Here is a 27,809-nt window from a genome sequence, read left to right on the forward strand (position 1 = left end):
TAAAAACGTATTTTAGTTACTTGATACAGTATTTAGAAAGGTACATGAATTTTTAAGTTATCATATAGTAAATTTTACTTCCATCATACAGTAAAATTTACTTCTTTTTTGGAATATAGTTGTATGAACTTAAACACATGGATAGTTTTGTCTAATTCCCAGAACAATTAGATACAGAACAATTTCATCACCTTCAGAAACTCCTTCATGGTATGTTTTGTAGTCATATCCTTCTCATTCCTCACCCCTATAGTCTGTTCTGCATCAAACTCATTTTAACTTTTTGAGAATGCCATATAAATGAAATAATACAATATTTAACCTTCTCAGATGTTTTTTTCTTACTCAGCATTAGGCTTTGAAGATTCATCTAAGTTCTTGCAAGGTTCAATAGTTTATGTTTTTTATTGCTAATATTTCATTGAATGAATATAACATAATTTGTTTATTTCCAGTTTTGGCAATTATGAATAGAGATACTACAAACACTGATGCAGAGTTTTTTGTGTGAGCTATATTTTCATTTCTCTAGAATAAATATCACAAAGAGTAATTGCTGTGTCATACGGTAAATGTTTATTTAACTTTATAAGAAACTACAAATTGTTTTCCAGAATGGCTTTACCATTTTGCATTCCCAGGAGCAGTGTATGAGAATACTGGTTACTCTGCATCCTCACTAGCACTTGATGTTGTTAATTTTTGTTTTTAGATTTAGCCGTTCTATTAAGTATGCAGTAGTATCTCAGTATTTCAATATGCAATTTTTTAATGACTAATCATTTTGCACACCTCTTCATGTGCATATTTGCCATTTGTGTATCTTCTTTGCTGATGTGTCCAAGTCCTTCATTCTTTTTTTTTTTTTTTTTTGTAAGTGGGTACTTCGGTGTTTTTTGTTGATTTTTAAGTGTTTTTTTTTTATTGATTTTTAAGTGTTTTTTATATAGGATCAATAAAGGATAGGATCAATATAAGCCCCTTACCAGACGTGTACTTTTCAAATAATTTTCCCTGTTAGTAGTTTGTCTTTCCATTCTCTGAACAGTGTTTTTCACAGAATAAAAGTTTCTAAATTTGATAAAGCCCAATTTATCATTTTTCTTTATGGATTGTGCTGGTGGTATCATGTCTAGGAACTCTTCCTATCTAGCCGCAAGTCATACATTTCTCTTGAAAGTTTCATAGCTTTGTTTTACTTTTAAATCTATTACTAATTTTAATTTAATTTTTATATAAGGTATAAAGTCTAGGTCAAGGTTCCCCTGTTTTGGTCCATGGATTACCAATGGTTCCATCACCATTTGTTGAAAAGACTTTCCTTTTATTGTCAGTTCCTTTCATTTCTTGATTGCTTTGTTTCTCACCTTAAGTATGTGAACTGTAGGCATATTGTAGATACCACTTATCAGGGCAAGAAAGTTCTCATATATTCTCAATTTGCTGAGAATTTTTATTATGAATGGATGTTACACTTGTCACACCCTTTCACTGCATCATTTGATATGATAATGTGACTAGTTTTCTTTAGACTGTTAATATGGTAGAATACGTTTAATGATATGGCTTTTTCAATATTCATTAATAGTAAAATATCCAGTTCTATAATGTCCAATACAGTCACCACTAGCAGCTATTGCAATGTGGCTACTGCTACTGAGAAATTAACATTAAAGTTAAGTTAGATAATTTTACTTTAATAGCAAGCGTGACTAATAGCTACTATATTGGGTTGTGTAGAGATATAGAACAGTTCCATTAAAGAGAAATGTACTGAATAATGCTAATTTGCTAAACTCTTATTAATTTTAATAATATATATTTCTACAAAAAATCCTAAATGAAACTAAAAACATATCATGTATAAATAATTACTGTTTCTTTATTTACAAATATTATTTATTTTTCTTAACTTACTATAGTATTTGAGATGTCTAGTACCACACTAAACAAGATTGGTAATAATGTATATCTTTATCTTGTTCTTGATATCTAAAAAAATGTTTTCCAGAGGGTTCACCATAATGTCTACATAAACATATGTATACATATGCAAATAAAATTTCCATAACAGAACACTTTTTATATTAAAAAACATTGAGCATTGTGTTAAGGCAACATGTTTAATTGACATGTTTAAGTACTTGTTAATTTTATGAAGCAAAGCCATGTGATTTTAAATGCCATTTGATAGACAAGAATTTTTGAATCTCTTTTTTTTTTCTAATGGTAGGATACAAGGTATTTTGAATGGAATCAGAAAAATCAAAATGCTTTTGAACTATTATTAGAACTCTGCAACTTTGCTTACCTATCCTGTTCAATTTTCGTTTGATTTATTTATAAAGAGATAGTTCATTCTGTGATGTGACACAACTGCAGGGACAAATGCAGGAATCTTTGGTGCTTTATAGTTCACTGTTGGAGAAGCAAGCCATGTATCCAGGCAGCTGTAATGCAGTGATTGAAGTATAGAGAACTAACTGAGCTTCTACTTGAGGCAGCACCAGGTACTTTAGCCATCATCACTGCAAGCATTCTGCCTTAGGTTTTAGAAAAATCAGATTGCACAGGCTTAATGGGGGAAAAACAAGTATTGCAAAGCTTATTTTATAATGCTTCTCTCTTTGTGTGAATGTGCTTAATGGAAGAATAAAAATTGTTTTACACTTAAATAAGTGGAACTGAACAAGGGGAATTTCATTTGTAGCTTGGCAGCCCCTGCTGTGTCTCCTTCTATCTCACAGCATTTTCTAAGAAAAAGCCAGTTTGGTAGCAGCAAGAAACAGATCTTGGCCAAGGTTATCCTTTATACATTTTTTAAATGCATGGGAAAACAAAATGACATCTGTACACCTAAAAAAATATATAACATATAATTGTAGAAAATTCCAGTTTTACAACTTATTTGCCTGCTGAACTGAGCCTACTCTCTTATAATTCACCTGTCTTTAGTGCTGTTTGCCATTGGGACATAAGTATGCTGACCTTACTTTCTGCTTGTTAAGACTTAATATATTCCAATTATTGAATATGGTGACATAGTCTTAATGATTTTAATATGTTAGAATTAGAACTAATATAATTAATATTGTTAGTATATTAGTATTAGAATGAATAAAATTAATATAATTATTATGTAATTTACATAACTAAGAATCATAGCAGCTAACTTGTGTCACCTAGAAAAGTAAGTTAGTAGAAATTGATGTCTGGTTTAAAGTAAAAATCTTGAAAGTGTCAAGAGAGTCTAATATATTAGTATTACTTCCCTCCCAGAATCCTCAGAGTGCTCTGAAATATTGCCAAGGGAAATGGTTCCTGTGGTATAATTTCCACACTGTTTCTACTTATAGTTACTACGAAACTCGTAAAGAGGCACAACTAATGCACCTGTCTTCAGCTGAAACTGGTTACAAAGCACTACTTTTAGGCAGTAAAATTTGCACTAACAGGGTGGTAGCAAAAGCCTGTCAGAAATCCATCTCCAAGGACAAACACATCATTCCATCACAGCAAAGAATTAGCAATGTAGTAAAGACAAAACAAATCTAGAATGTCAGGACAAATTCCCCATGCAATCTTTTGAATCATTTATATCCATGGTGATTTTAAATTTTCCCTGATTCTTTAGTCAATCTAAACAATAAGACAGTAAATAATAAGCTCTAACAATCTATCATATAAACTACAAAATATTAACATTTTCTTATATTCTAACGTTGGAAAATACAAGATACAATTTTAACTATAACCGCGGTCAGACATGTCATTTCATGATGCCTTTTAAGAAGTCAGCCTTGAGTTCTACTCCTATCCCAGGCATTCAGAGATCAGTCAAAAGAATAGGAATAATAAAAATACAAATATTGTTTTCTTCATTTTTATGTGACATGCCATTGATGCAAATATTGATATATGCATACACTTGATCCAAAATTCGTCCAAGGAGAATTATCTAAATTGTGATTCAATAATACTTACAATCTTCCACCTCATTCTATTCACTGTGGCTCTAGAAATCTCTCTATATATGAACTATAAGTTAGCAGAGTCAGTCATTTTGTTAAATTAGAAGAAATAAATTTGCTTCTTTTATAAAGGGATAGTTATAAAAACAGAAACTGGCATATGAATTCCTTTCTACTTGCATTTCCTTCTCCATCTCTTCCTATACTTAGTACATACAGAGATATGAATTCCTTGTAATGATACATAATAAAGAAAAATAAGTTTAAATCATTTCACTGTAGAAAGAAATTTAAGGTATTTTAGTAATATAATAGTATAGTATTAATCTAAAAAAAATTCTATTTTCCAATTCACTCAATTTTGTGAATTGGAAAATAGATATAAGATATAAATAAATTTTAAGATATAAATTTTTAAGATATAAATAAATTCATGTTGATGAAAAACTAAAACGGTTTAAGAAATAAAGTATGATTTTGCATTCGTAACCCTTGTCTACCCCATGTTTACCCCTTCCTTTATAATTTATCACTTTTAGTAGTTTTTAGTTCCAATATTTATTTATGAAAATAACTTAAAACATTAGTGTATATCTATCCTTATCATCCTCAGAGTATTTAGCAACTTTCCTAAGGGCATTAAAATGACTAAGTTTTGTAACAGGATTAAAGTTTAGGCCATCTGATTTCAAAGCCCAGATGTTTCATTATAGCAATGTTACTGCTTCTAATGACTAGATGAATTTTGTAAATGACCTAAGTTCTTTCTTTCTTTCTTTCTTTTTTTTTTTTTTTTGGAGGCAAAGTCTTGCTCTATTACCAGGGCTGAAGTGCAGTGGCACCATCTTGGCTCACTGCAACCTCCGCCTCCTGGGCTCAAGCAATCCTCCTGTCTCAGCCTCCTAAGTATCTGGGACCACAGGCATGCACCACCATGCCCAGCTAATTTTTTCTACTTTTTGTATAGATGGGGTTTGACATGTTGCCCAAGCTGGTCTTGAACTCCTGAGCTTAAGTGATCTGCCTGCCTTGGCCTCCCAAAGTGCTGGGATTACAGGTATGAGCCACCACATCCAGCTGGTATTTTCTTTTTTATTATATTATTTTAATGATGGAGATCTTTCTATTCACACAAATATATCAGTGCCATCTAATATTATGATTATTAGCAAGTAGGCTACTTACTGGTTTCAAAGCTCCACCTTTTTTTCCCTCCTGCATCATTTTTTGTAAGATCCATTCTCTCGTACCTCTCTGTGTCAATAAATGAAACGAACTCATATAGCACAAGACTCTGCATGTGTTCCTACTGGAGTTACTAACCAATCCAAGACTCCCCTAGTGCGTCACTGTCTTGTGCCACCAAAGCTTACCGTTCCTTTGCTGATGATGAAGAAGGTGTCCCCTCTTGCACCTTGCCTGATAATATATTCTCCATTTTCATAGTGGGTCTGAAAAGTAGAAACAATAAGAAAAAAAAAATTAAGCAAGGAGTAAGCTACCAAACAGCTCAGCCTCTTCAAATATCAACCCCAGGGATACATTCATCCTGATGGAATTTTATCCAAGCCTAGAACCAGCATGATTTAATAATGAACATTAGTTAATGTATGCAATATTTACAAAGATAACATTTCTAGAATGCTCATTTTCAAGACTGCTTTTAATGTCATTTTTCTAGGTGATTATATCATATCTTTAAATTCATTCATTTCAATTGTTCGATGAAAATATTCTTTTCTCCCATCAACTGAGCATGAAACAAAACAGCAGAGCTGCTAATTAAACTACTAATTCTATACTATTTTACTTGTCATTTTCATTGGGTTTTATATTCTCATAATGAGAGCCCTTTTTTCCTAAGAAATTGTTACAGCATGTAAAAAATCTTCATTTGAAACCAGGTTGATTTTTATTGTGGGTTAGATGGCCCTAGTTACTTTTTAAGGCACCACTTCATGCTTTAGTGTTCTTGCTTCAGCAGTTTAGATTTGGCCCTGTCAAACAGAATGTCTTAATTTTATGGACTGAATTCTGGTACAGCATCTGTGAGCTTATAAACTATCAAACGAGGAGTGAGGTAAGGCTGCAAAAGGATTATCACAGTCAGTATATCAGTATTCTGACATGGACACCACAACTAGGTCCGTTTCCAGGGTGAAGATTACTTCTGCAATGAACAAAAGTAATTTCAATAAGGAGAGGTGGAAGAAAGTATACTGCTGGGTCAAGAGGTCTAACAGAAAAATGGGAACTGTGCCGTCTGACCCTATCCTTCTCTGCAGCATAGCAGAGAAGCTATATTTCTGGGAAATAAAACATTATTTTGCACACTCCTAACAAAACAGAATTCATTGTTTACGTGCAATATCCATTAGGCTGATGGGTGTTATTTGTCCTTATGCTTTAATACCATTTTTCTTAACACATAAAGTGCTAAGATTGCCTTAAAATTGCCTTTCATTAATACTTGACATTGAAAAGAGCCATTATTTTCTTAGTGTATCTGGAAAGTTAACATACTACCTAATTTGCTAATTTTTTTACTCAAAAGTAATTCAGGTTTCTAGGAACAGAATTTTTAAGTGAAAAAGGTATTCCTTATTCCTTTCCCTCAATTTCAACCACCAGATGATATATACAGTCTGGTATGTACACTTCAAGACATTTTTCTATGCTTTTAACCACCACTACCCCACCCTGCACACACACACATGCATACAAATAATTATTTCTAAATAAAAATAATATTATAGAATGCATATTCTTCAACTCATTTATGCCATTTAACAAGATATCTATGTTCAATTTTCATGTTTTGCTGCATTAAAATGGAAAGAACTTTACAACATGCAGATTTGAAAAATGAAATGGCAGTAATACACTTTCATGTATCCATTTAACAAACACCTTTTTGAGGCAGGGTCTCATTCTGTGGCTCATCTTAATTGTAGCTTTCATAATCCCCACAGATGGTAGGAGGGACCTGGTGGGAGATAATTGAATCATGGGGGCGGTTTCTTCCATACTGTTCTCATGGTAGTGAATAAGTCTTAAGAAATCTGATGGTTTTATAAGAGGTTTCATTTCCCCTTTTGTTTGGCTCTCATTCTCTCTTGTTCACCATCATGTAAGATATGCCTTTTGCCTTCTGCCATGAATGTGAGGCCTCCCCAGCTATGTGGAATTATGAGCCCATTAAATCTATTTTTCTTTATAAATTACCCAGTCTCAGGTATGTCTTTATAAGCAGCATGAGAACAAACTAGTGGAGTAGATTGGTACTGGGAGTGGGTGCTGCTGTAAAGATACCCAAAAATGTGAAAGTGACTTTGAAACCGGGTAACAGGCAGATGCTGGAACAGTTTGGAGGGCTCAAAAGAAGATAGGAAAATGTGAGAAAGTTTGAAACTTCCTAGAGACTTGGAGGGCTCAGAAGACAGGAAGATGTAGGAAAGACTCGAACTTCCTAGAGATTTACTGAATGGCTTTGACCAAAATGCTGATAAAATTTGCAGCCTGATGGTATAATAGAAGAGAAAAATCTATTTTCTGAGAAGAAATTCAAGCTGGCTGCAGAAATTTTCATAAGCAACAAGAAACCAAATGTTTATCATCAAGACAATGGACAAAGTGTCTCCAGGGTATATCAAAGCCCTCTGTGGCAGGCCCTCCCAGCACCCGCCCAGGGGTCTAGGAGGAAAAAATTGTTTCATTGGCCAGGCCCAGGCCCCCCCCTGCTGTGTAAAGCCTAGGACTTTGTGCCCTGTGTCTCAGCTGCTCTAGCACTGGCAGAAAGGGGCCAAGGTACAGCTCAGGCTGTGGCTTCAGAGGGTTCAAGCCCCAAGCCTTGGCAGCTTCCACGTGGTGTTAAGCCTGTGGGTACACAGAGGTCAATAATTGATGTTTGGGAACCTCCGTCTAGATTTCAGAGGATGTATGGAAACACCTGGATATCCAAGCAGAAGTTTGTTGCAGAGGCGGAGTTCTCATGGAGAACCTCTGCTACGGGAGTGCTGAAGGGAAATGTGGGATGTGAGACCCCACAGAGAGTCCCCACTGAGGCACTCCCTAGCAAAGCTGTGAGAAGAGGGCCACCATTCTCCAGACCACAGAATGGTAGATCCACTGACAGCTTGCATGCATAGTGCACCTGGAAAAGCCACAGACACTCAATGCCAGTCCATGAAAGCAGCCAGCAGAAAGGCTGTACTCTGCAAAGCCACAGGGGTGCAGCTGCCCAAGACCATGGAAACCCACCTCTTGCATCAGTGTGACCTAGATGTGAGACAAGAGTCAAAGGAGATCATTTTTGAAGCTTTAAGATTTTACTGCCCTGCTGGATTTTGGACTTGCATGGGGCCTTTAGCCCCTTCGTTTTGGCCAATTTCTCCCATTTGGAATGGGTGTATTTATCCAATATCTGTATCTCCATTGTATCTATGAAGTAACTAACTTGCTTTTGATTTTACAGGCTCATAGGCAGGAGGAACTTGCCTTGTCTAAGATGAGACTATGGACTGTGGACTTTTGTGTTAATGCTACTGTGAGTTAAGACTTTGGGGGACTGTTGAGAAGGGATGATTGGTTTTGATATGAGATTTGGGAGGGGCCAGTGTGGAATGATATGGTTTGGCTCTATGTGCCCACTCAAGTCTCATCTCAAATTGTAGTACCCACTACCATGTGTTGTAGGAAGGATCTGGTAGGAGACAATTGAATCATGGGAGCCATTTCTTCCATACTGTTCTTGTGGTAGTAAATAAGTCTCATGAGACCTGATGGTTTTATAAGAGGTTTCTCCTTTTACTGGGCTTTCATTCTCTCTTGTCCGCCACCATGTAAGAGTGCCTTTTGCCTTCTGCTATGATTGTGAGGCCTCCCCAGTCATGTGGAATTGTGAGTTCATTAAACCTTTTTCTAAGTTACCCAGTCTTAGGTATGTCCTTACCAGCAGTAAGAGAAAGGACTAATACACCCTCCCAAGTAGCTGGGACCACAGGTGTACACTACCATGCCCAGTTAATTTATTATTATTATTATTTTGTAGAGATACGGTTTCCCTATTTGTTGCCCAGGCTGGTCTCAAACTCCTGGGCTCAAGTGATCCTCCCACCTTGACCTCCCCAAGTGTTAGGATTATAGGCATGAGCCAGTGTGCCTTTCCAGCAAACATTTCTGAGGGCCTCAGAGGCAGGTCTTTTTATAGGTATTGATAATACAAAGATGAGTAGGGTAAAATCTCATAATAGCACCATCCACTGGAAATGTTCTATAACTGTATTGTCCATTATGGTAGCCACAAGACATATGGGGCTACTGAGCACTTGAAATATGACCAGTGTGACTGAGAAACTGAATTTTTAAATTTATTTAATTTTAATAAATTCAAGTTTAAATAGTCACACATAGTGGATACTGTACTGGGTAGCAAAGGTAGTAGCAGAGTTGCAGTTGTAGCTTTGGGGCAAGGGGGAGAAAACATCTTCCCTATTCTTGATATTTTCTTCCATGTGAATGAAGCTCAGTTAGTAAAACTAAGTACCTTTCTCTTCCCCTTTCCTCACTCCGCACCAGCAAAAGTGGCATGACTTATCTGATTCATAAACTTGGAAGTAAACAGCTATGTATGCTCATCTCAACTTCTCATCTTTTCCTCATGGAAGGGAGCTTCCCACAGAGGGCTGGCATTGCTGCTTCTCCGGGGGAAGGCTCTTCTCTCCACAATAGTGAAGTTTGCCCTTGTCTGAGCTTCTGTGACAGGGCAGGTAATTCTGCACAATGATAGGGTTCAATTTGGGAAGACTAGCTGGCTGTCATACCAAAGGTACATCCTGTAACCCAGATTTTATTAGTAATAATGGTAATGTTTGCCTCAATTTATTCTACTCTTTGTCTTGTTTCTCACTTGGTTCCTAATTCAAGATCACTCAAAAATGCCAAAATAATCCAGTATGCAAAATGCTTTCCTGTATATAAGTACAGGGTTATATGTGTGAGAGCACAGTCTGGGAGACATGTGACTTCCCAAGAGCTTCTCCACAGAGGATTCTTGAGCCCCAACAGAAGGATGAAGAGGTCACCAATGACCAGCAGGTGAAAAGCACCCCAGAAAGAGGAAAATAAGCAGCTCATTATGATCAAATAATGCTAGTGAATATACAATTATTTTGGAAAAAGTAGAAAAATACAAATAAAAAGCACCCCAAAATTGAAGAACTCCTAACTTATGTGAGCTCATTCCCCTCATCCATCTCCTTTTAAAAAGCATATCCTTATCCATGTGATAGTTATTTTCTTTCAGAAAACCAAAATTATTTGTAATATATTAAAATGAGTGAAAGTAAGGGTTTCTTAACCTCAGCACTATTGACTATTTTGAGGCGATTCGTTCTTATTGTACGGAGATGTCCTGTACATCCAGTTTTGCTGCAGGATGTTTAACAGAGTTGTCAGCCTCTTCCAACTAGATGCTAGTAGCACCCCAACCCCAGTTGTAGGAATCAAAAATGTCTCCAGACATCGCTAATTACTCCATTGGGAACAAAACTGCCCCCAGCTCATTGCAATTACTCTAAATGTTTTTATATTCTTAATCTCTTCATCTTAAGAAGCTGAAAGTTTGGCAATGATATCCAGATATAGTCTAGTCTATTTAATTCGTGAAACTTATCTAATCATCTTCTTAATATCATCTGATATGGTGTTTCATAACTCAACACCCACACTTGCCATATAAATATTTATTTACCTACACAGACATTCACTGAACTTATGTCCATGTTGCATGAGCTCATAAAATCCAGGGGTCACAGAACAACTTACAGAACAGTGGCCAAAGGCATTCCAGGTTTGGGAAAGATAATATTCATGGTGTCATAACACCAGGACTGTAATGACTAAGCTATTCTGAAACATTGAATTGCACCAGAGGGGAAGATGATCTTGCGTGCTGATTCTTCAAGAGGCTCTCTAATTATGTTAATCAAATGCCAGCACTTCCACTGGTTTTTGAAGGTCATTTTATAGTTCTACCATTTTTATATTTCAAATTAAATCAAAGAAATATACAGAATTTAGAGTAAGAAGAAACCTTAGCAATTAGACAGTTTCCTTTCAAAGGTTTCCATAGTTATTAAGATAAAAGCCAATCTCCGGAACATGGCCTACAACACCATGTCTGCTCGATGCCATAGTATCCAACCTCTTCTCACTTTTCCTGATTTTTGCCCTCTAGCCCTGCCAGCCTTCTGAGGTTTGTTCCTTGACTGTGCCACCATCAGGCCTGAACACTCCTACTGCTATATTTCAGTGCTGCTTCCCTAGTTATATCCCATTTTTCTTTCAGATCCTAGCCTTCTCTCACCTGGCATATCCACCCTTACCACCACCACTACACATACACACACACACACTCTCCCTCTCACACACACACACTCACACACACACATTCTGGCTAAATTAGGTCTCTCCATTGTATGAACTTACAATACCACATAGCTATATTGCATTGCCCTTTTCTAGGCTTGTATTTATTGACTTGTATGATTGTTTTTCACCAGATTTTGACTTCTCTGAAAGCAAGAACTGTGTCTAGTTCTGTTCACCATATATAAAATCCCCAGTGCCTCACCTTGTGCTTGGAACATAGTAGGGACTCAAAAATAATTGCACAAATGAGGTAGTCTTCCTTAATCCCCATCATTAATATTGCCCACAGTCAGTCCATTAGAAAGCCTTCTACTTCCAATTCAGGTGCTAAGCCCAATATTATTCCACTATCTCCATTGTTATTTCCCTTGTTCAAGACAAAATCTTATCTTGGACTTTTGCAATGTCTTCTTATCTGGTCTCCCTGTCACTTGCCCACTCATCATACCCAAATCATCCCCTGTATTTTTCTCACTGCCATCAAAGTGACCTTTCAAATAACAAATCAATTGAAAACACCTGATTGCTTAAAATCTTTCAATGGCTTCTTGCTGCAAGTAAAATCATAAACAATTTATTGTGGTCTGTAAAATTATCTGTATTCTGACCCCTATTAACTTCTCCATTCTTTCCCTTCCCATTATCACCCTTGTGATTCTGTTTCAGACTCGCTGGCTTTTTTTTATGTGACTCCTATATGCCATGCTGGATCCCTCCTTGGGACTTTGCACTCAACTGGTCCTCTGTCTAGCACTCCTCCATAAGATTTTTGACATTATCTTGCTGTCATCACTGGGGCCTCATAAAGCCTTTTTCTGGCCAGTCTTACCAATGTGCACTCCGACCCCATTCACTTTGTATCCCACATTACTGTTTGTATTTCCGTGGTGTTAGAAAGAAATCCGGCCTGGTGCGGTGGCTCACGCCTGTAATCCCAGCACTTTGGGAGGCCAAGGTGGGCAGATCACGAGGTCAGGAGATCGAGAACATCCTGGCTAACACAGGTGAAACCCCGTCTCTACTAAAAATACAAAAAAAATAGTTGGGCGTGGTAGCGGGCACCTGTAGTCCCAGCTACTCAGGAGGCTGAGGCAGGAGAATGGTGTGAACCTGGGAGGAGGAGCTTTCAGTGAGCCAAGATCGCGACACTGCACTCCAGCCTGGGCGACAGAGCAAGACTCCGTCTCAAAAAAATAAATAAATAAGTAAGTAAGTAAATAAATAAATAAATAAAAGAAAGCTATCCAAAGATTTGCTGCTGCCAAAATGTTCCTGCATGCTTTAATGACTGCTTGATAACCAGCATAACTGCAAACCACAGCAAAGCCTCCTGTGAGAAGAGCCTTCTATCACACTCTTTATGATCTGAAATTATTACTCTTTTGCTTGCTATCTGTGACTCCTCCCCCCATCACCTGGAGGTCTTATGCTATATTCATTGTTTCACTTAGAACAGTGCCTAACACAAAATAGGCATTCAATATATATTTGTTGAAGAATAACTAAATTGAAGATAGATTTGGCCCAAATCTCTTCATTTCAAATAAGAAAACGGAGTTATAAATCAGAGATTTGGAGGATAGATAAAGAAAATTGACAGCATGTTTAAATTAAGCAATACATTTCCCCAAAGACAATAACTTGAAATTTTATTTCTAAAACTTGTGAGTTAAAAAAGCCTGTCTTCTCATTGCTGCTAGAAAATAAGGTATGGCTTTCCTTGTTAATATTGTGTGCCTTTGGGTTCTCAGAATTCAATATTAATATATAAATGTACATTTAGGTATTTTAAAATTCTACACATATTTGATGACATGTGACAGAGGCATACTACGGCACTGGATATGGTTGTTGAAGGCCTTGATGGTGACTCCTTGGTGAATATAAATGATTTATTTTCTTTTGTTAGATCACAGTCATAGTCATTGATATCAAATATACCATATTGTAACTAGCAATTTCATTTTCAGTCTGACTGTAATGTAATCTCTCATTGAATGTCAGTTGATATAAACTAAAACACAGTATATCATTCTGAAATAAATTCTCACCCTAAATTATTTCAGTCCAAGGTTACATCATTATTTCCTCTATATTTAAGTTTGAAGTTAGGCTTAAGTCTTTATTAAAGCATAGATCATCCATAATTGACACTTTTCTAATGATTAGGTTATATGTCGTTCAGGCCAATTACCAATTCAAGCAATTACTAATACTATGGTAACTGATACTGATTATAAAAATAGCTGCAATAAATATAAACCACCTTTGTATGCCCACTGTATTTATATGTACATATACATGTATATCTCATGTACATCTCACCTAAAGCATGATTAATAAATGTTTGAAATGGGAATAATCATTGGAAATCTGCTGAGTTAAGATTAATCAATATGATCTTGGGTCATGATTTGTACCTCATTCTTTCAGAAGATATATCTCAGAAGAAGAGTCCTACATTAAGATGAAGAACAACACTATTTAAAATATTGGGACCTGCCTTTTTGAAGCCAAAATCAGTCAATTCCTCAAAGGAAATTTTTACCTCTCCCTAATATCCCAGATTTACTCCAAAGGCAAGACCTCTTCATGTAGAACAGAATCATCAAACAGCCTGATTAATCAAAAACCATGCTAGCTACGTAGGCAACAAGCAAGGCATTTCTTGACTATGGACTTTCGTATTTGTTAAAGCTCTGTCCATTAGATATGACTGGTCCTAGATTATCTAGAGATGCCAAGAAGGACTGAAAGCTATTCATAACAGCATAAAATTCTCACCATTGCTATCCTTGGATTTTGGTGGTTTGGAATATAAAGTTTTAGGTAAAATCTATTCTGGAACCAGTTAGCTATCACATCTGGAAACCAGAAGGTCTTCTCACTCTGATCTCTAATCCATGGTCACCACAGATTTCATCACAGAACTAGGGCAGCAATATTTTTCAGTGCACAAAAGTTGTCATAAATGGGCCATTTCTCACTCATGGAAAAAACAAAAAATAAATAAATAAAAAAGAAAGAAAGAAAGAAAGAAAGAAAGAAAGAAAGAAAGAAAGAAAGAAAGAAAGAAAGAAACATTGTTGAAAGGAGTTGTTCTGTTATGAACTGTTTTCTTGGATAATAGATAACTTCGTTCAGGTTATAATTTTAATATGCTCTCTTTCCTATTCTCTAAAAGAAATTTTTGTTCCTCATACCATCATCCACAAATTAAGCAAGATATCAAAAGAATAAATAAATTCTGGAACATTTTTTCTAATTTTCCTTCCTCATACCATCACTACCCTGTCCCAACCTACCAGACATCTGGGATAATCAGGAATACACATCTCTCATACTACAGAGTTTTTCTATTTAAGTGCTACATCTCATCTTCCATTCAGGACACTCCCTTTATTTATATCCAGTACTTTCCCACATTTCTTGGGCAGGATAAAAACTTGCCTCCAGATCTTCTCAAATTAATGTGTAAAATCCTCCTTTACCAAGTCTGAACTTCAGGCACAGAGGAGACACACCACCTGGTTAGGAGAGTGCAGCCTTTTGTTAATTTCATTAACTAAACCAACATTATTTATGTGTGCCTCCTATGAATGAGACACTGCACTTGACATTGAGGTTATAAAGATACACAAGACGCAGTCAACAATTAGAGAGTCAGCATAGCATTGTGGTTAAACAGATACTGGAGGCAGGCTCCCTGGTTACAAATCCAGCTCTGGAACCCTAAGAAAGTCACTTAATTTTCCTATGCCATGTTCTTTTCTGCAAAATATAACCATACCTCCATAAACAGATCGTTGTGAAGACTGAATGAGTTAATAATAACAAAACACAGTGTCTGTCATATTGTAACCACAATATACCTATAAATTGTTACTTTTATTATTTTTAGGGCAATTTCAGTGTACAGAGATAGAACTGTAAACAAATAATCTATAATATAAAGCTTTTCCCAGGCAGGCAGTGATTCCTCACTGGATGGGGAAGAAGGGGGAAGGGGTTTCCATGCACAGAGAACAGTTTTGTAAAGGTACAATTATCTCTACAAATGTAAAGGTGCTCATATGATGAGTACATGTAGTTTACATAAAAAAAGAAGGTCAGAATGACTGAATCTTATAACTCATAAAGTAGAAATGAATTTATTTATATTGGGTCATTCTCCAAATCCAGTATCATTAACCCAGTGACCTTCAACCTCTGAACAATCTAAAGTTTAATGTCTTCTTTACCATTCTCTTCTCTATCACAAAAAAACCACAATAGTAAAGTTTACTTCCAACCTTACTTTGTATTCAAAATTAGAGATCTCCCTAGTTCATGTCCTGTGGATGAGAAGGAATACAGAAACACATCCTAAAGAGTCACAACCAGAATCTCAGCAAACATCAGCATGCATTTTGACTGCTTAAAAGTTTCACCAGGATCACTCTACCATGGGAAGGAAGGATGGTTTCCAGATAACCACAGTCAGAGCCCTTCCCCTCCCTGCAAGAACCATCATGCTACCAGGAGTGAAAATGTGGATATCAAACAAGGAGAGCTCTAATCATCAATGAAGTCCCTCCACTCTTCTGGGGCTGACTCAGAGCGCCCAGAAAACCTAAACACCTTGGTAGCCACCCAAGTATAGACAGAAAATGTTTGTTTTTCTTTTAATCATCAAGTATAGTTATCTAAGACTTCTGGACAGAGAGCCTGCCCATCACTGTCCCTCGAGACACCAAACTTGCCTAGCTTACCAAGGTTATTTAAGACACAAATAGCTGGGCCACAAATATGAGTCTGTGTCACCTCCATTGCTAAGAATCTACGTGTACACAGCTGCCCCTTGTCACATTCCTTTATGTCACAGCAGCCCTGGATGAAATATTCCTCACATACCTGTAACATTGTTTATCAAATTACTTCACCTTGAACTTTGCCTTGCTCTTTCTGGTGTTGTGATACATTTTAACTGCAAGGCATTTGTGCTGGGTCCTTTCTACTTGAATCATTACATTTCTATCTACCTTGATGGTAGTCTCAGGACCTTGTTTCTGCTGAGGTACCCACTTGTATTTAAAGCCCTTGGATTGCTCTATAAATCAGCCTGACCCCCACTAGATAGGAAAGATATTGTGGGCATAGAATATCAGACAGACCTAAGCCTCATCCTGAACGGCTATGTATGGTCAGATCCCAAAGACACATAATTTAAATTTGCCTTATCAAGGTGCTGGGATTGATTCATACTAGTTCCCACATGGATGAAAGGAATAGATGTGAAAGTACTTAGGGCAAGAAGTACTGGTACTATGTAAACAATTTAGAAAATTAATTTGTGACTTGCACCCAAATGTAGTATGCCAACAGGCTGGCTGAGAGTCAGAACTGCTGTATGTCTGCCTCTCAAGCAGTTTGGAGTTGACACAAAGGTATAAAGATTTCCTGCAGTGGACCCAGATGAAGCTTCTTAAAGGAATTAACAGGACTGTCACCAGGATGAACAGAAATGACTGGCAGCTTTGCATTTTTATGGCGTCTAAGGAACCTAGAAAAGCTGTAACTCCATCTGGGAGTATGCTGCTGTGTCCCTTGTTCTATGCAATCCATTAAAGGTATCAAGAAATCTGTTAGAGGGCTGCAAACAACATCTTTTTAAAAAATGGAATAGAACAGAAAACATCAAGTAAAGCACATGTAGTAAGATAAGTATAACCTGGAAAAGTGTTTGGTTTGTGCATGTAAATAATTATGTGTGTACTAGACCGAAATGTAAAATGTATTCCTTACTACAACAAACAACACCTTGATAAACTAAATACTTTCCTTTCTTTACAAAAGCCATAAACTTTCAGAACAATGAAGTATCTTGGCTTCTACATCAAATCATTCTTAGTAATTATCACTAATAAAAATACTTGTATTAGAGTTTCATCATTTTTAAAATTATTTCCCTTTTAAAGGTGTGCATAGGTAAAAAGTACTAGTACTTCTTTAAAAGAATGTATAATCTCCTTTTAAGTAAATGACACATTGATTCAGTTCATCTCTGTCCTTATCGAGCTCTCTGATCTTCTTCCTCAGTCTTCTGCCTTACATTTCCCACATTATGACAAAAGGCAATCACTTATAATTACATTTTGGTATATCCAAGTATCCAATTTTCCACACAAACTTTTAGCACTTCTCACAGTGCAAGATAACTACATAGGCTTTTGTACAACTGGCACTGCTGGTTTCTTTCTTTGAATCTCAAATGTTTTTGAGTTCTTTGTGTCTTTGGTAGTTAGAGCATATCATTATCCTTTAAGCCTCTTGAACACCTTCAGAGTTTATGATTCAAAGACAACTGTTGACCTAGCACTGGCTGCCTGGACTCTCTGAATCCTTATCCTGAATATCAGACAAAGGAAGGGATAACCTGGGCTGACATTCCACAAATGCTTGGGTTTTTTTTTTTGTTTGCTTTTTTTTTTTAATGTTTAACTGAGCTCTTCAATGACATTGTTTACGTAATGGATTTTCAATCCTTTTTGGTTTTTTTTTTTCAAAATGTTTTTAAGTTTTTCTTTTAATTGATGTATAATTACACATATTTATGAAGTAAAATGTGATGTTTCAATACATGTATATACGTGTGTAATGTTCATTTCAGGGTAATTAGCAGTCTATTACCTTAAATGTTTATCATTTCTTTGTGGTAACAACATGCAAATCCTCTTTCAACTATTTTGAAATATATATCATTTTTACCTAAAATGTGCAATAGAATACCAAAACTTATTTTTCCTATCTAACTGTAACTTTGTACCTTTCCCCATCCCTCCCTTTTTCTTACCCTCCCCAGCTCCTGGTAACCAATATTCTACTCTCTATTTTTATAAAATAAACTTTCGCATTTCACATATAAGTGAGATCACGTAGTATGTAGCTTTTTGTGTTTGACTTTTTTCACATAATGTCCTCCAGATTGATCCATTGTCACAAATGCCTGGATTTTATTTTTTTTATAGATAAAAGGTATTTCATTGTGTATATATTCCACATTTTTAATCCATTCATTCATTGCAGCACTATTTACAATAGCCAAGGTATGATTTCATATCTTTCATAGTGCAGCAATAAACATGGAATTCCAGATATCACTTCAATATATGGTTTCATTTCCTTTGGATTCATACCCCATAGTGAATTTACTGAATCATATGGCAGCTCTGTTTCTAATTTTTTGAGGAACCTCCATACTGTTTTCCATATAAATGTACTATTTCCATATAAATGTACTTACATTCCCACCAAGACTAAGATTCCTTTTTATCCACATACTCAGTAACATTTGTTTTCTTTTATCTTTTAGATAACAGCAATTCTAACTGGAGTGAGCTGAAATCTCATCATGGTTCTGATTCACATTTCCCTGATAATTAGTGATTAAAACATTTTTTATATACCTGTTACCCATTTCTAAATCTTCCTTTGAGAAATAGCTATTCAGATCTTTTGCCCATTTTTAAATCAAGTTATTTGTTTTTTTATTGCTGTTGGGTAGTTTGAGTTTCTTATATAGTCCGGACATTAATGCCCAGTTGGATGTATAATTTGAGAATATTTTCTCCCATTCTGTAGGCTGTCTCTTCACTATGTTGATTGTTTCCCCTGCTGGGCAGAAGCTTTTGAGTTTGATGTAATTTCATTTGTTTACTATTGCTTTTGTTGCCTGTGCTTTTGAGGTTTTACCCAAAAAATTATTGCCCAGATGAATGTCATGAAGCATTTCCCTTATATGGTCTTCTAGTACTTTCATAGTTTTGGGTCTTAGGTTTAAGTCTTTAATCCATTTGGAGTTGATTTTTGCACATGGTGAGAGATAGGGATCTAGTTTCATTCTTCTGCACGTGGATATCCAGTTTTTCCAGCACCATTTACTGAAGACACTGTTCATTCCCCAATGTGTGCTCTTGGCATATTGTTGAAAATCAGTTGGCTGTTGATATGTGGATTTATTTCTGGGCTTTTTATTTTGTTCATTCATCTATGTATCTGTTTTTATGCCAGTACCATGTGGTTTGGTTGCCATAGCTTGTTAGTGTATTTTGAAGTCAGGTAGTGTGATGCTTCCAGCTTTGTTCTTTTTGCTTAAGGTTCCTTTGGCTATTCAGGGTCTTCCGTGGTTCCATATTAATCTTTAGGATTAATTTTTCTATTTCTGCAAATAATGCCCTGGGTATTTTGAGAGAAATCACACTGAATCTGCATATTACGTTGGGTAGTATGGACATTTCAACAATATTTAATATAGCAATGTTAATTTTTGAATTCACGAACACAGAATATCTTTCTGTTTATTTCTGTTCTCTTTAATTTCTTTCATCAATGCTTTATAGTTTTTAGTGTAGAAATCTTGTTTCACCTCCTTGGTTAAATTTATTCCTAGTTATCTAAATTATTTTTGTGTGTAGCTATTATTATATAAATGAGATTTCTTTATTTCTTTTTTAGATAGTTCACTGTTAATGTATAGAACAGCTACCAATTTCAGTATATTGATTTTGTATCCTGAAATTTTAGTAAATTTATTCATTAATTCTAAGAATTTTTGAAGTACTCTTAGGATTTTACATATTTAAGATCACAAGAAATTATTATGAATAATTGTATACCAAAAATGGAAAAACCTAGAATAAATGTATAAATTTCTGGACGTATACAACTTACAAAGATTCAAACATGAAAAAATAGCAAATATAAACAGGTCAATAACTACTAACAAGATTAAATCAGTGATAACAAATCTCCCATCTAAGAAAAGTGTGGGACCTGATGGCTTCACTGCTGACTTCTACCAAACATTTAAAGAACTATACTAATTCCTCTCAAACTATTCCAGACAATTGGAGAGAAGGGAATTATTCCAAGTTCATTCTACATTGGTATCTACCCTGATTTGGTATCTACCCTGATATCTACCCTGGTATCTACATTTGGTGTCTACCCTGATACCAAAACCAGTCAAGAACACAACAACAAAAACAACAAACTATATGCCAACATTCTGGATGAATATAGATGCAAAAACCCTCCACAAAATACTAGCAAACTGAATTCAACAGCACTTTAAAAATAATTCACCATGATCAGGTGGGATTCATCCAAAGGATGCAAGGATGGTTCAACATTGTCAATCAATAAAAGTGATTCATCACATTAACAGAATTAAGGATAAAAAAACCATGTGATCATTTCAATAAACACAGAAAAAGTATTTGACAAAATTCAACATCAATTTGATGATAAAAACTCTCAACAAATTAGGCATAGGAGATATGTACCTCAATACAAGTGGTGACTCACACCGGTAATCTTAGCACTTTGGGAGACTGGGGTGGGCAGATCACTTGAGGTCAGGAGTTCAAAACTAGCTTGGCCAACATGGTGAAACCCAGTCTCTACTAAAAATGCAAAATAAATAAATAAATAAATAAATAAAAATAAAAAAAAAATAAAAATAAACAGGGCATGGTGGTGGGTGCTTGTAATCCCAGCCACTCGGAAGGCTGTGGTAGGAGAACTGCTTAAACCCGGGAGGTGGAGGTTGCAGTGAGCCAAGATCACGCCACAACACTCCAGCCTGGGTGACAGAGCGAGGCTCCATCTCAAAAAAAAAAAAAAAAAAAAAAAAACCGCCATATATGACAAACTCACAGCTAACATCATACTTAAGGGAGACAAAGTTAAAAGCTTTCCTTCCAAGATCCAGAATAAGATAGGGATGCCCACGTTGACAACTTCTATTCAATACAATACTGAAAGTCCTAGTCAATTAGCAAAGGAGGAAGTCAAACTGTTCCTATTTCCTTTCAGAGACTTCTGATGCAAATATACTAATATAATATAATTACTAAGAGTAACATCAAAGCAGGCCCACAAAACACCAAAAATCTATTTTAAACTTAGTTCATTTCAGACCTATTCATTTCACAACAGAATAAAACTGCTTATAGAGTAGACCAGCAAGCATTCTACTCCACCTAATTAAACTATAACTCAAATTTAACAATTCAATTTATAAAGGCAATTAGCTTCAGCAGAACTTGAAAATCGTTTGCCTCGACGGATTATGAAATGTGTTACAGGGAATCACACAAATTAGTGTTTCAGAGTCACCATCTGAAGTGTAAATATGTACTGAAGTTTCTACCAAAATAAATCCAGTACTCAAAAAGAAAAAAAGCAGGTTGATCACAGTTTCTCATGAACCCTATAGCAAAAACAGTGGAGCAGGTCAAATGTATGTAGAATTTACTCAATATTTTACTTCTTTAGGAGTTTAAAATAAACATTTCACATTTCTCTATGAGAAGGTACTATTTAGTTTAAAGGGCATCTTGAGTGCTAGAGGTCAATAAAGAATGGAAAGTAGAGAGAATTTAAATGACATGAGGGAGAAAAGGGCTCCTCACACATTGGAGGATGCAGTTCTTATGGTAAGGATTTTTTGTTTCTGTCTGGGCTGGTTTGAGAGAAGTCTTGCTCAGAGCTGAAGGTACAGAGTCATTTATGATTTTGCCCCCTTTTTTATTCTACAATATGCCATATAACTACTCAGAAGCAGTGCACTGGTGAGACTTGAGTGCTTCTCAACAATTAGGAGACAAAGGAAGAAAAGTGAAATTTTTTCTCCCCAGGAAGTGAAATTAGTGTATTTATCAGAGCTAATACCAAATGTAGTAAACAGAATAATTTAATAAGGAGCAGTTTAAGGGCACTAACCAGTCAGAAAGGACACAGGCTGCACAGGGTCCTAGGTCCCTTCCTAGGTCATGGTATGGTTTAGAGTCCTCCGGAATGAGCTGAGGCAGCAGAGGGTTACTAGCAAAGGATATGTACTGACTGGTACAGTAGCATTTCAATGTGTTTACCACTTGTGAAAACCCACTTGGTAGAGCCCTAGAAACACTCCTGCATTACTTTTATAATCCTCCCTCCCCCAACAGCTCCTGTTTTACATAAATTTTAGAGTTTATGATTTCAGGATACATGTCATTACTAGTAATAGTAGTTGTAATGATAGACTCAAGGACATACAGTAGCTCAAACTGCATGGAACTGGAGGACAGGTGTCTCCAAGGCTGGGAATAGCAAAGTAGCTAAAAAGGTGATACAAACATAGCTAAGGAAAAACAAAACAAAACAAAACAAAAACACACACAAAAAATAGCTCGCTTAGCAATGTAAGCCAGAAAGAGAGGGTTAAGAGAAAACACTCATGAGCAACATGTGTGTGCAAGTTAGAGATCACAGATCTCAGGGTTATAAGCTTTTCTGTCATTACAGAGAAGTGTGCTGTTGTTTTATCAACCTTGACCAGGTATGTTTTATTAACCTTGACCACTTGAATGAATTACGCATTTAGATTCGCCACTTCTTTTGGCTTTAACTGAATAGTCACCAGGCAATCTTCTCATTAAAGTGTTTCCTTCCCAGGTGCTTTGACATCAAGAGGAAAGGAAATTGAACTCTGTGTGTGTGCATGACTTGCACTCACTAGAAAGTACTAAGGTGGGATTTGGGCTCATATATCCATCTCAAGTAATATTAGTATACTAAAAGTGGGAGTACGGAATGAATGCTGGGTATAGATATATGACCCAGTCTCTCTCCCTGCCAGGATAAAGCCCACATCCTAAGTATGAAAAAATTTAACAAAGTAGTGGTACCCTGACAACCATCCTTACAGATAAAGACTTCCTTCCATACTGCTGCCTTCAACTCCTGCACCTAGACTACATCAGAATGTCTCTGCAGACTCTCACTACTAAAAAGAAAACACAGGACCCTTACCATTTAAACATGAAGAAAGGCTGTTACCTACTTTATGGAGATATGTCCAATTCAGCAAGTGTTGTGATCACAGATTTTTAGAACATAGTTACTATGGAAGCCCTAGTGGTTAATTTATTTGCATTTAAGTGGGACCATCAGGGGGTTGAGATCACATTCCTTAATTTTTATTTTCCTATTTCCAGCAGTGAAAAAGGGGGAATTAAAAAAATACAAATGAGCCAGGCGCGGTGGCTCATGCCTGTAATCCCAGCTCTCAGGGAAGCAGAGGCAGGAGGATAGCTTGAGCCCAGGAGTTCGAGACCTGCCTGGGTAATATAGCCAGACCCCGTTCTCCACAAAAAGGAAAAAAAAAAAAAAAAAGACAAAAAAAAATACAAATGATTAATTAAAATTCTGCTGATTTTCCTGAATACAATATGACTAAATATATATATATATATATATATATATATATTTTTTTTTTTTTTTTTTTTTTTTTTTTGAGACGGAGTCTCGCTCTGCCGCCCAGGCTGGAGTGCAGTGGCGCGATCTCAGCTCACTGCAAGCTCCACCTCCTGGGTTCACGCCATTCTCCTGCCTCAGCCTCCCGAGTAGCTGGGACTACAGGCGCCCGCCACCTCACCCGGCTAGTTTTTGTATTTTTTAGTAGAGATGGGGTTTCACCGTGTTAGCCAGGATGGTCTCGATCTCCTGACCTCATGATCCGCCCGTCTTGGCCTCCCATGACTAAATATTTTATATTAACTATAAATAATCACTTTTAAACACCAATGGTAACTTACACCATAAAAAATAATAGCTACTATTAATTTAACATTTATCACATGCTAGACAATGTGTTAAGGATATCTCAATTAGGACAATGATTCTCTGAGGTATTATGATCTCTACTTTACCAGACAGAACAGAAACTTGAACAGGTTGAATAATTTTCCCAAGATCACCCACCTGGTAAACTTTGGAAATAAAATTTAAATCCAAGTTTGCTTTAGAAAGCCTAAGCTCACAGTTTGACTTTCTACTAATCTTACAATCAGTTTTCCTTAGTCTAAGAAAGAAAAAAAAACAAACAAACAGAAAAACGGATTAGTAACAATAATCCTAGAAAAACTACTCGGACACAAACAGAGAAGTGAAGTCTTGAGTTTTATTGAATCTCCACTACAGTGTACTCATTTCTGTCATTAGAAAGTGATTCCCAAAACACTGCTGCAATCCTGCAACTCATGCTCAAAAACTTAGTGCTCAACATTCTCCATGGCATAATATTCAGATCTCTTGCTGTGACATTTAAGACCCTGACTCTGTTTAAATACCCCCTCTCCCTCTATACTCCAGCCATTTCAGGGCCTTAGTTGTATTGTGGATACCTTTTCCTTTGTGGGCTTCACATCTGTTACTCTCTCATCCTGGAATGTTCTTTCACTACCATTTCTACTTATAAAATCCAGTTGTCTAATAAATTATCCCTTGATCATCCAAATATAAAGATCATCCTTAACATAGCATACTTTGGTTTCATAATTGCAGCTTCTATCATTCTCATTCTACCTTTTGTTCTTAGAGATTATTTATATATCTTATATCCAAATTAGAACAGTCTATATATATAGTCTATATATATATATATAGTCTATATATATATATATATATATATATTTTTTTTTTTTTTTTTTTTTTTTTTTTTTTTGAGACAGAGTCTCCCCCTGTTGTCCAGGCTGGAGTGCGGTGGCGCGATCTCCGCTCACTGCAAGATCCACCTCTGGGTTCACACCATTCTCCTGCCTCAACCTCCCGAGTAGCTGGGACTACAGGCGCCCACCACCACGCCCAGCTAATTTTTTGTATTTTTGGTAGAGATGGGGTTTCACCGTGTTAGACAGGATGGTCTTGATCTCCTGACCTCGTGATCCGCCTGCCTCTGCCTCCCAAAGTGCTGAGATTACAGGCATGAAGAGTCCATATATTTTTAACCTCCATCTCCATCTACAGCAACCACAGTGCTTTATGCTTAGAACGCATAACCAAGTATTTGTTAACTTGAATTAATTAGAATTTACATTAAAATACAGTTTGTTTTGCACTATTTGTAAAACACTAATATTCATGACAGTGCAATGCATTGTTTTATAAAATCACTAAATTAGTATTACTAACAAATACTCTATAATTTATAAAGATCCTTCAAATATATATTATCTTAGATCATTGCAAGAAGCCGTTTTTATGTTTAGTAAAAACCTCATTATTATCTACATTTTTCAGATGAGGGATCAGAACTAAAATTAATTACTTAGCTTTTTCTAACATCTGCAGAAAACTTATTCTGGCAACCAAAATGCAAAGTACATATGTGAATTATATTATTCCCTGAAAGCTTGAGATGGAAAACAGAGGTGTTTCTTCCAGGTGCTACATATGCTCATTTATGAACATCCTAAATTAGAAACTAATTATTTTCAAGTCTGTGTATTTGGAGGAGAAATTCACAGCCAACAGCGTTGGAATAAATCTTCCCAGTGGTCAATCATTTTATCTTAACTTTTCCCCACCTGGTTCTATATGGATCAATGACATTAGGGATATTGAGCAGCATTTTTTTTTTAAAAAGAGAGTAAATAATAGATGTGAGTTAGTGATATCACCTTATCTGGCTACAGCTAGAAACTTTCTCTGGCTATAAACACATGTAAAAATAGAAATTGATACTGAGTATTAGAATATATAAAATACATTATATAATTTACCTAGCATTTACAGAATGATGTATCTTTCCCTTATAAGCAAAATTTCCATATAATTCCTCCTCCTTTTTGATTTGGTTGAAATGCATTTATACAGTTATGCTCATTTTAATTTTTAAACTACATCTTATGGGTGCATTTAACTTTTTCAAATTGACCTGGATTCATTATTATTCACATCAGTTACTGTCCTGAGTCATAGCATGATCATGTCCTGTATGATAACTGAAGCATGCAGCCACTCTTACATAGTCACTTCCCATCGCTGACTTCCAAGTTCCCCTGTTTCTTCCCTTGCTGCCAGACTGTTAGCTCTAACTTCCTTCAACCTTCAATATTATTTAACCAGCAGCATCCTGATATGCCAAATCCCAGATCAGTTCATTTGAAGAAAACCATCAAGTGAATGCATTAGATACTAGGAAACAGGCATACACAGATGATGAAGATACGCCTTTTATGAGCTTACAGTCCAGAGGAGGTGCATAAATGCAGTCAGACAGTTTTAAAATAACTCATAAGTGCTTTGCTAAAGGTATACAACAGGAAATCCTCAGTGGCATGGGGCTTCAGAGAATTACTCTCAGAAAAGTTGGTGGCTGCTCTGATCCTTGATGTGGATGGGAACTAGACAGATGAAAGGTAGCTAGTGGGATAGAAGAGAGGAAAGGTAAATTCTCAGAAGCCTGAAGTAGCATGGCATGCACACAGAATGACAAACTTCTCAGTATTACTAGAGCCCGTTTAGGCAGCAAGTGTTAGGACCTGAGGCTTGAGAGTTACCAAGGTAGCTGTGGATTATATGCTCTCTTTGACTTTATCTGTGGGCAAATGAAGCCACTGATGGGATTTAAACAGGGGTGCAACATAGAGTAAGCAAATAAGTTCAGATACAAAGATTTGGAGCCAGAGACATGGTGGCTTCTCCAATATTTTTCTAATGATTACATGGATTTCTTTAAAAAGTGGGTGGGGTTCAGTAGATGATGAGAAGATATAGCAGGAAGGGCAGGTTTAAGTTGGGATACTTTTTTTGCAGGAGAGATACCTGAGGATATATGCTGTCCACATGTCCAGCACGCAGCCGGATACCCTATTTCTAATTATCTATAGAATGGGAAACCACAACGAAGGAAACCATGCAGCTTCTAACTTTGCCCATTAAGATCACTGAAGAATGTTTAAGAGTTCTGACTAGGTCTTTCCCTGAGTATGTTGAATTAGATAACCTAGAGCTGGGACCAGTACTAATTAAAGTTCTCCAAGTGATCCCAGTGTTCAGCCATGGTCAAGTACCGGGCACTAAAGTACCAGACTCAGATGTGGACCTAATAAAGAGTTTTCTTTCCAGTAAAGATATCAACTTTGAGATTGTACTTCCCTTTGCCTGTTCATTTTGACACAGGCACCTCTTAAAGGCACATCTCTACTGGTGCTTCCTCTGAAAAGCCTTCTCTGAGAGGTGTTAGAAGCCATTCCATTCCTCTCTAATAGTACTTTCCTGTTTACTGTGAGCTTGGTGGAGACTCCGGAGATTTGTGAATCCAAAAAAGAAGTCAAACAAGATGAAACAACTATAATGGAAAGAAATTCATTTGTGAACATTTAAATATAAGTGGAAAAGAGAGACTGTGTTTGTGGCAAAGAATGGAATGACTTTTCTATTTTGGAATAATGATGCACTAAGCTTTCTGATTTCACCGAGGAACAGGAAAGAACGGAACACAATATGCAAGAATAGGAATGTCCAGCTTGCTCTATTAGCAGCCCAGTAGAAAACTAGAAGCACCACCTTGGGTCACAGCACAACACTATTTTGTCAGGC

The 27,809-nt window shown here is 36.3% G+C and overlaps 1 protein-coding gene across 2 annotated transcripts in view; it reads right to left on the reverse strand.

The window, feature by feature from the left end:
- PRKG1 (protein kinase cGMP-dependent 1) overlaps positions 1 to 27,809 on the reverse strand; it is a 1,337,040-nt gene that overhangs the window by 232,811 nt on the left and 1,076,420 nt on the right. For both annotated transcript variants that reach the window (XM_005565848.4, XM_005565847.4), the window contains exon 6: positions 5,345 to 5,422. In XM_005565848.4, the coding sequence (XP_005565905.1) occupies positions 5,345 to 5,422 (78 nt within the window). The remainder of the gene's footprint in view (positions 1 to 5,344; positions 5,423 to 27,809) is intronic.

The sequence above is a fragment of the Macaca fascicularis genome, chromosome 9 (genome assembly GCF_037993035.2).
Source record: "Macaca fascicularis isolate 582-1 chromosome 9, T2T-MFA8v1.1".
In the NCBI taxonomy this organism is placed as follows: Eukaryota; Metazoa; Chordata; class Mammalia; order Primates; family Cercopithecidae; genus Macaca; species Macaca fascicularis.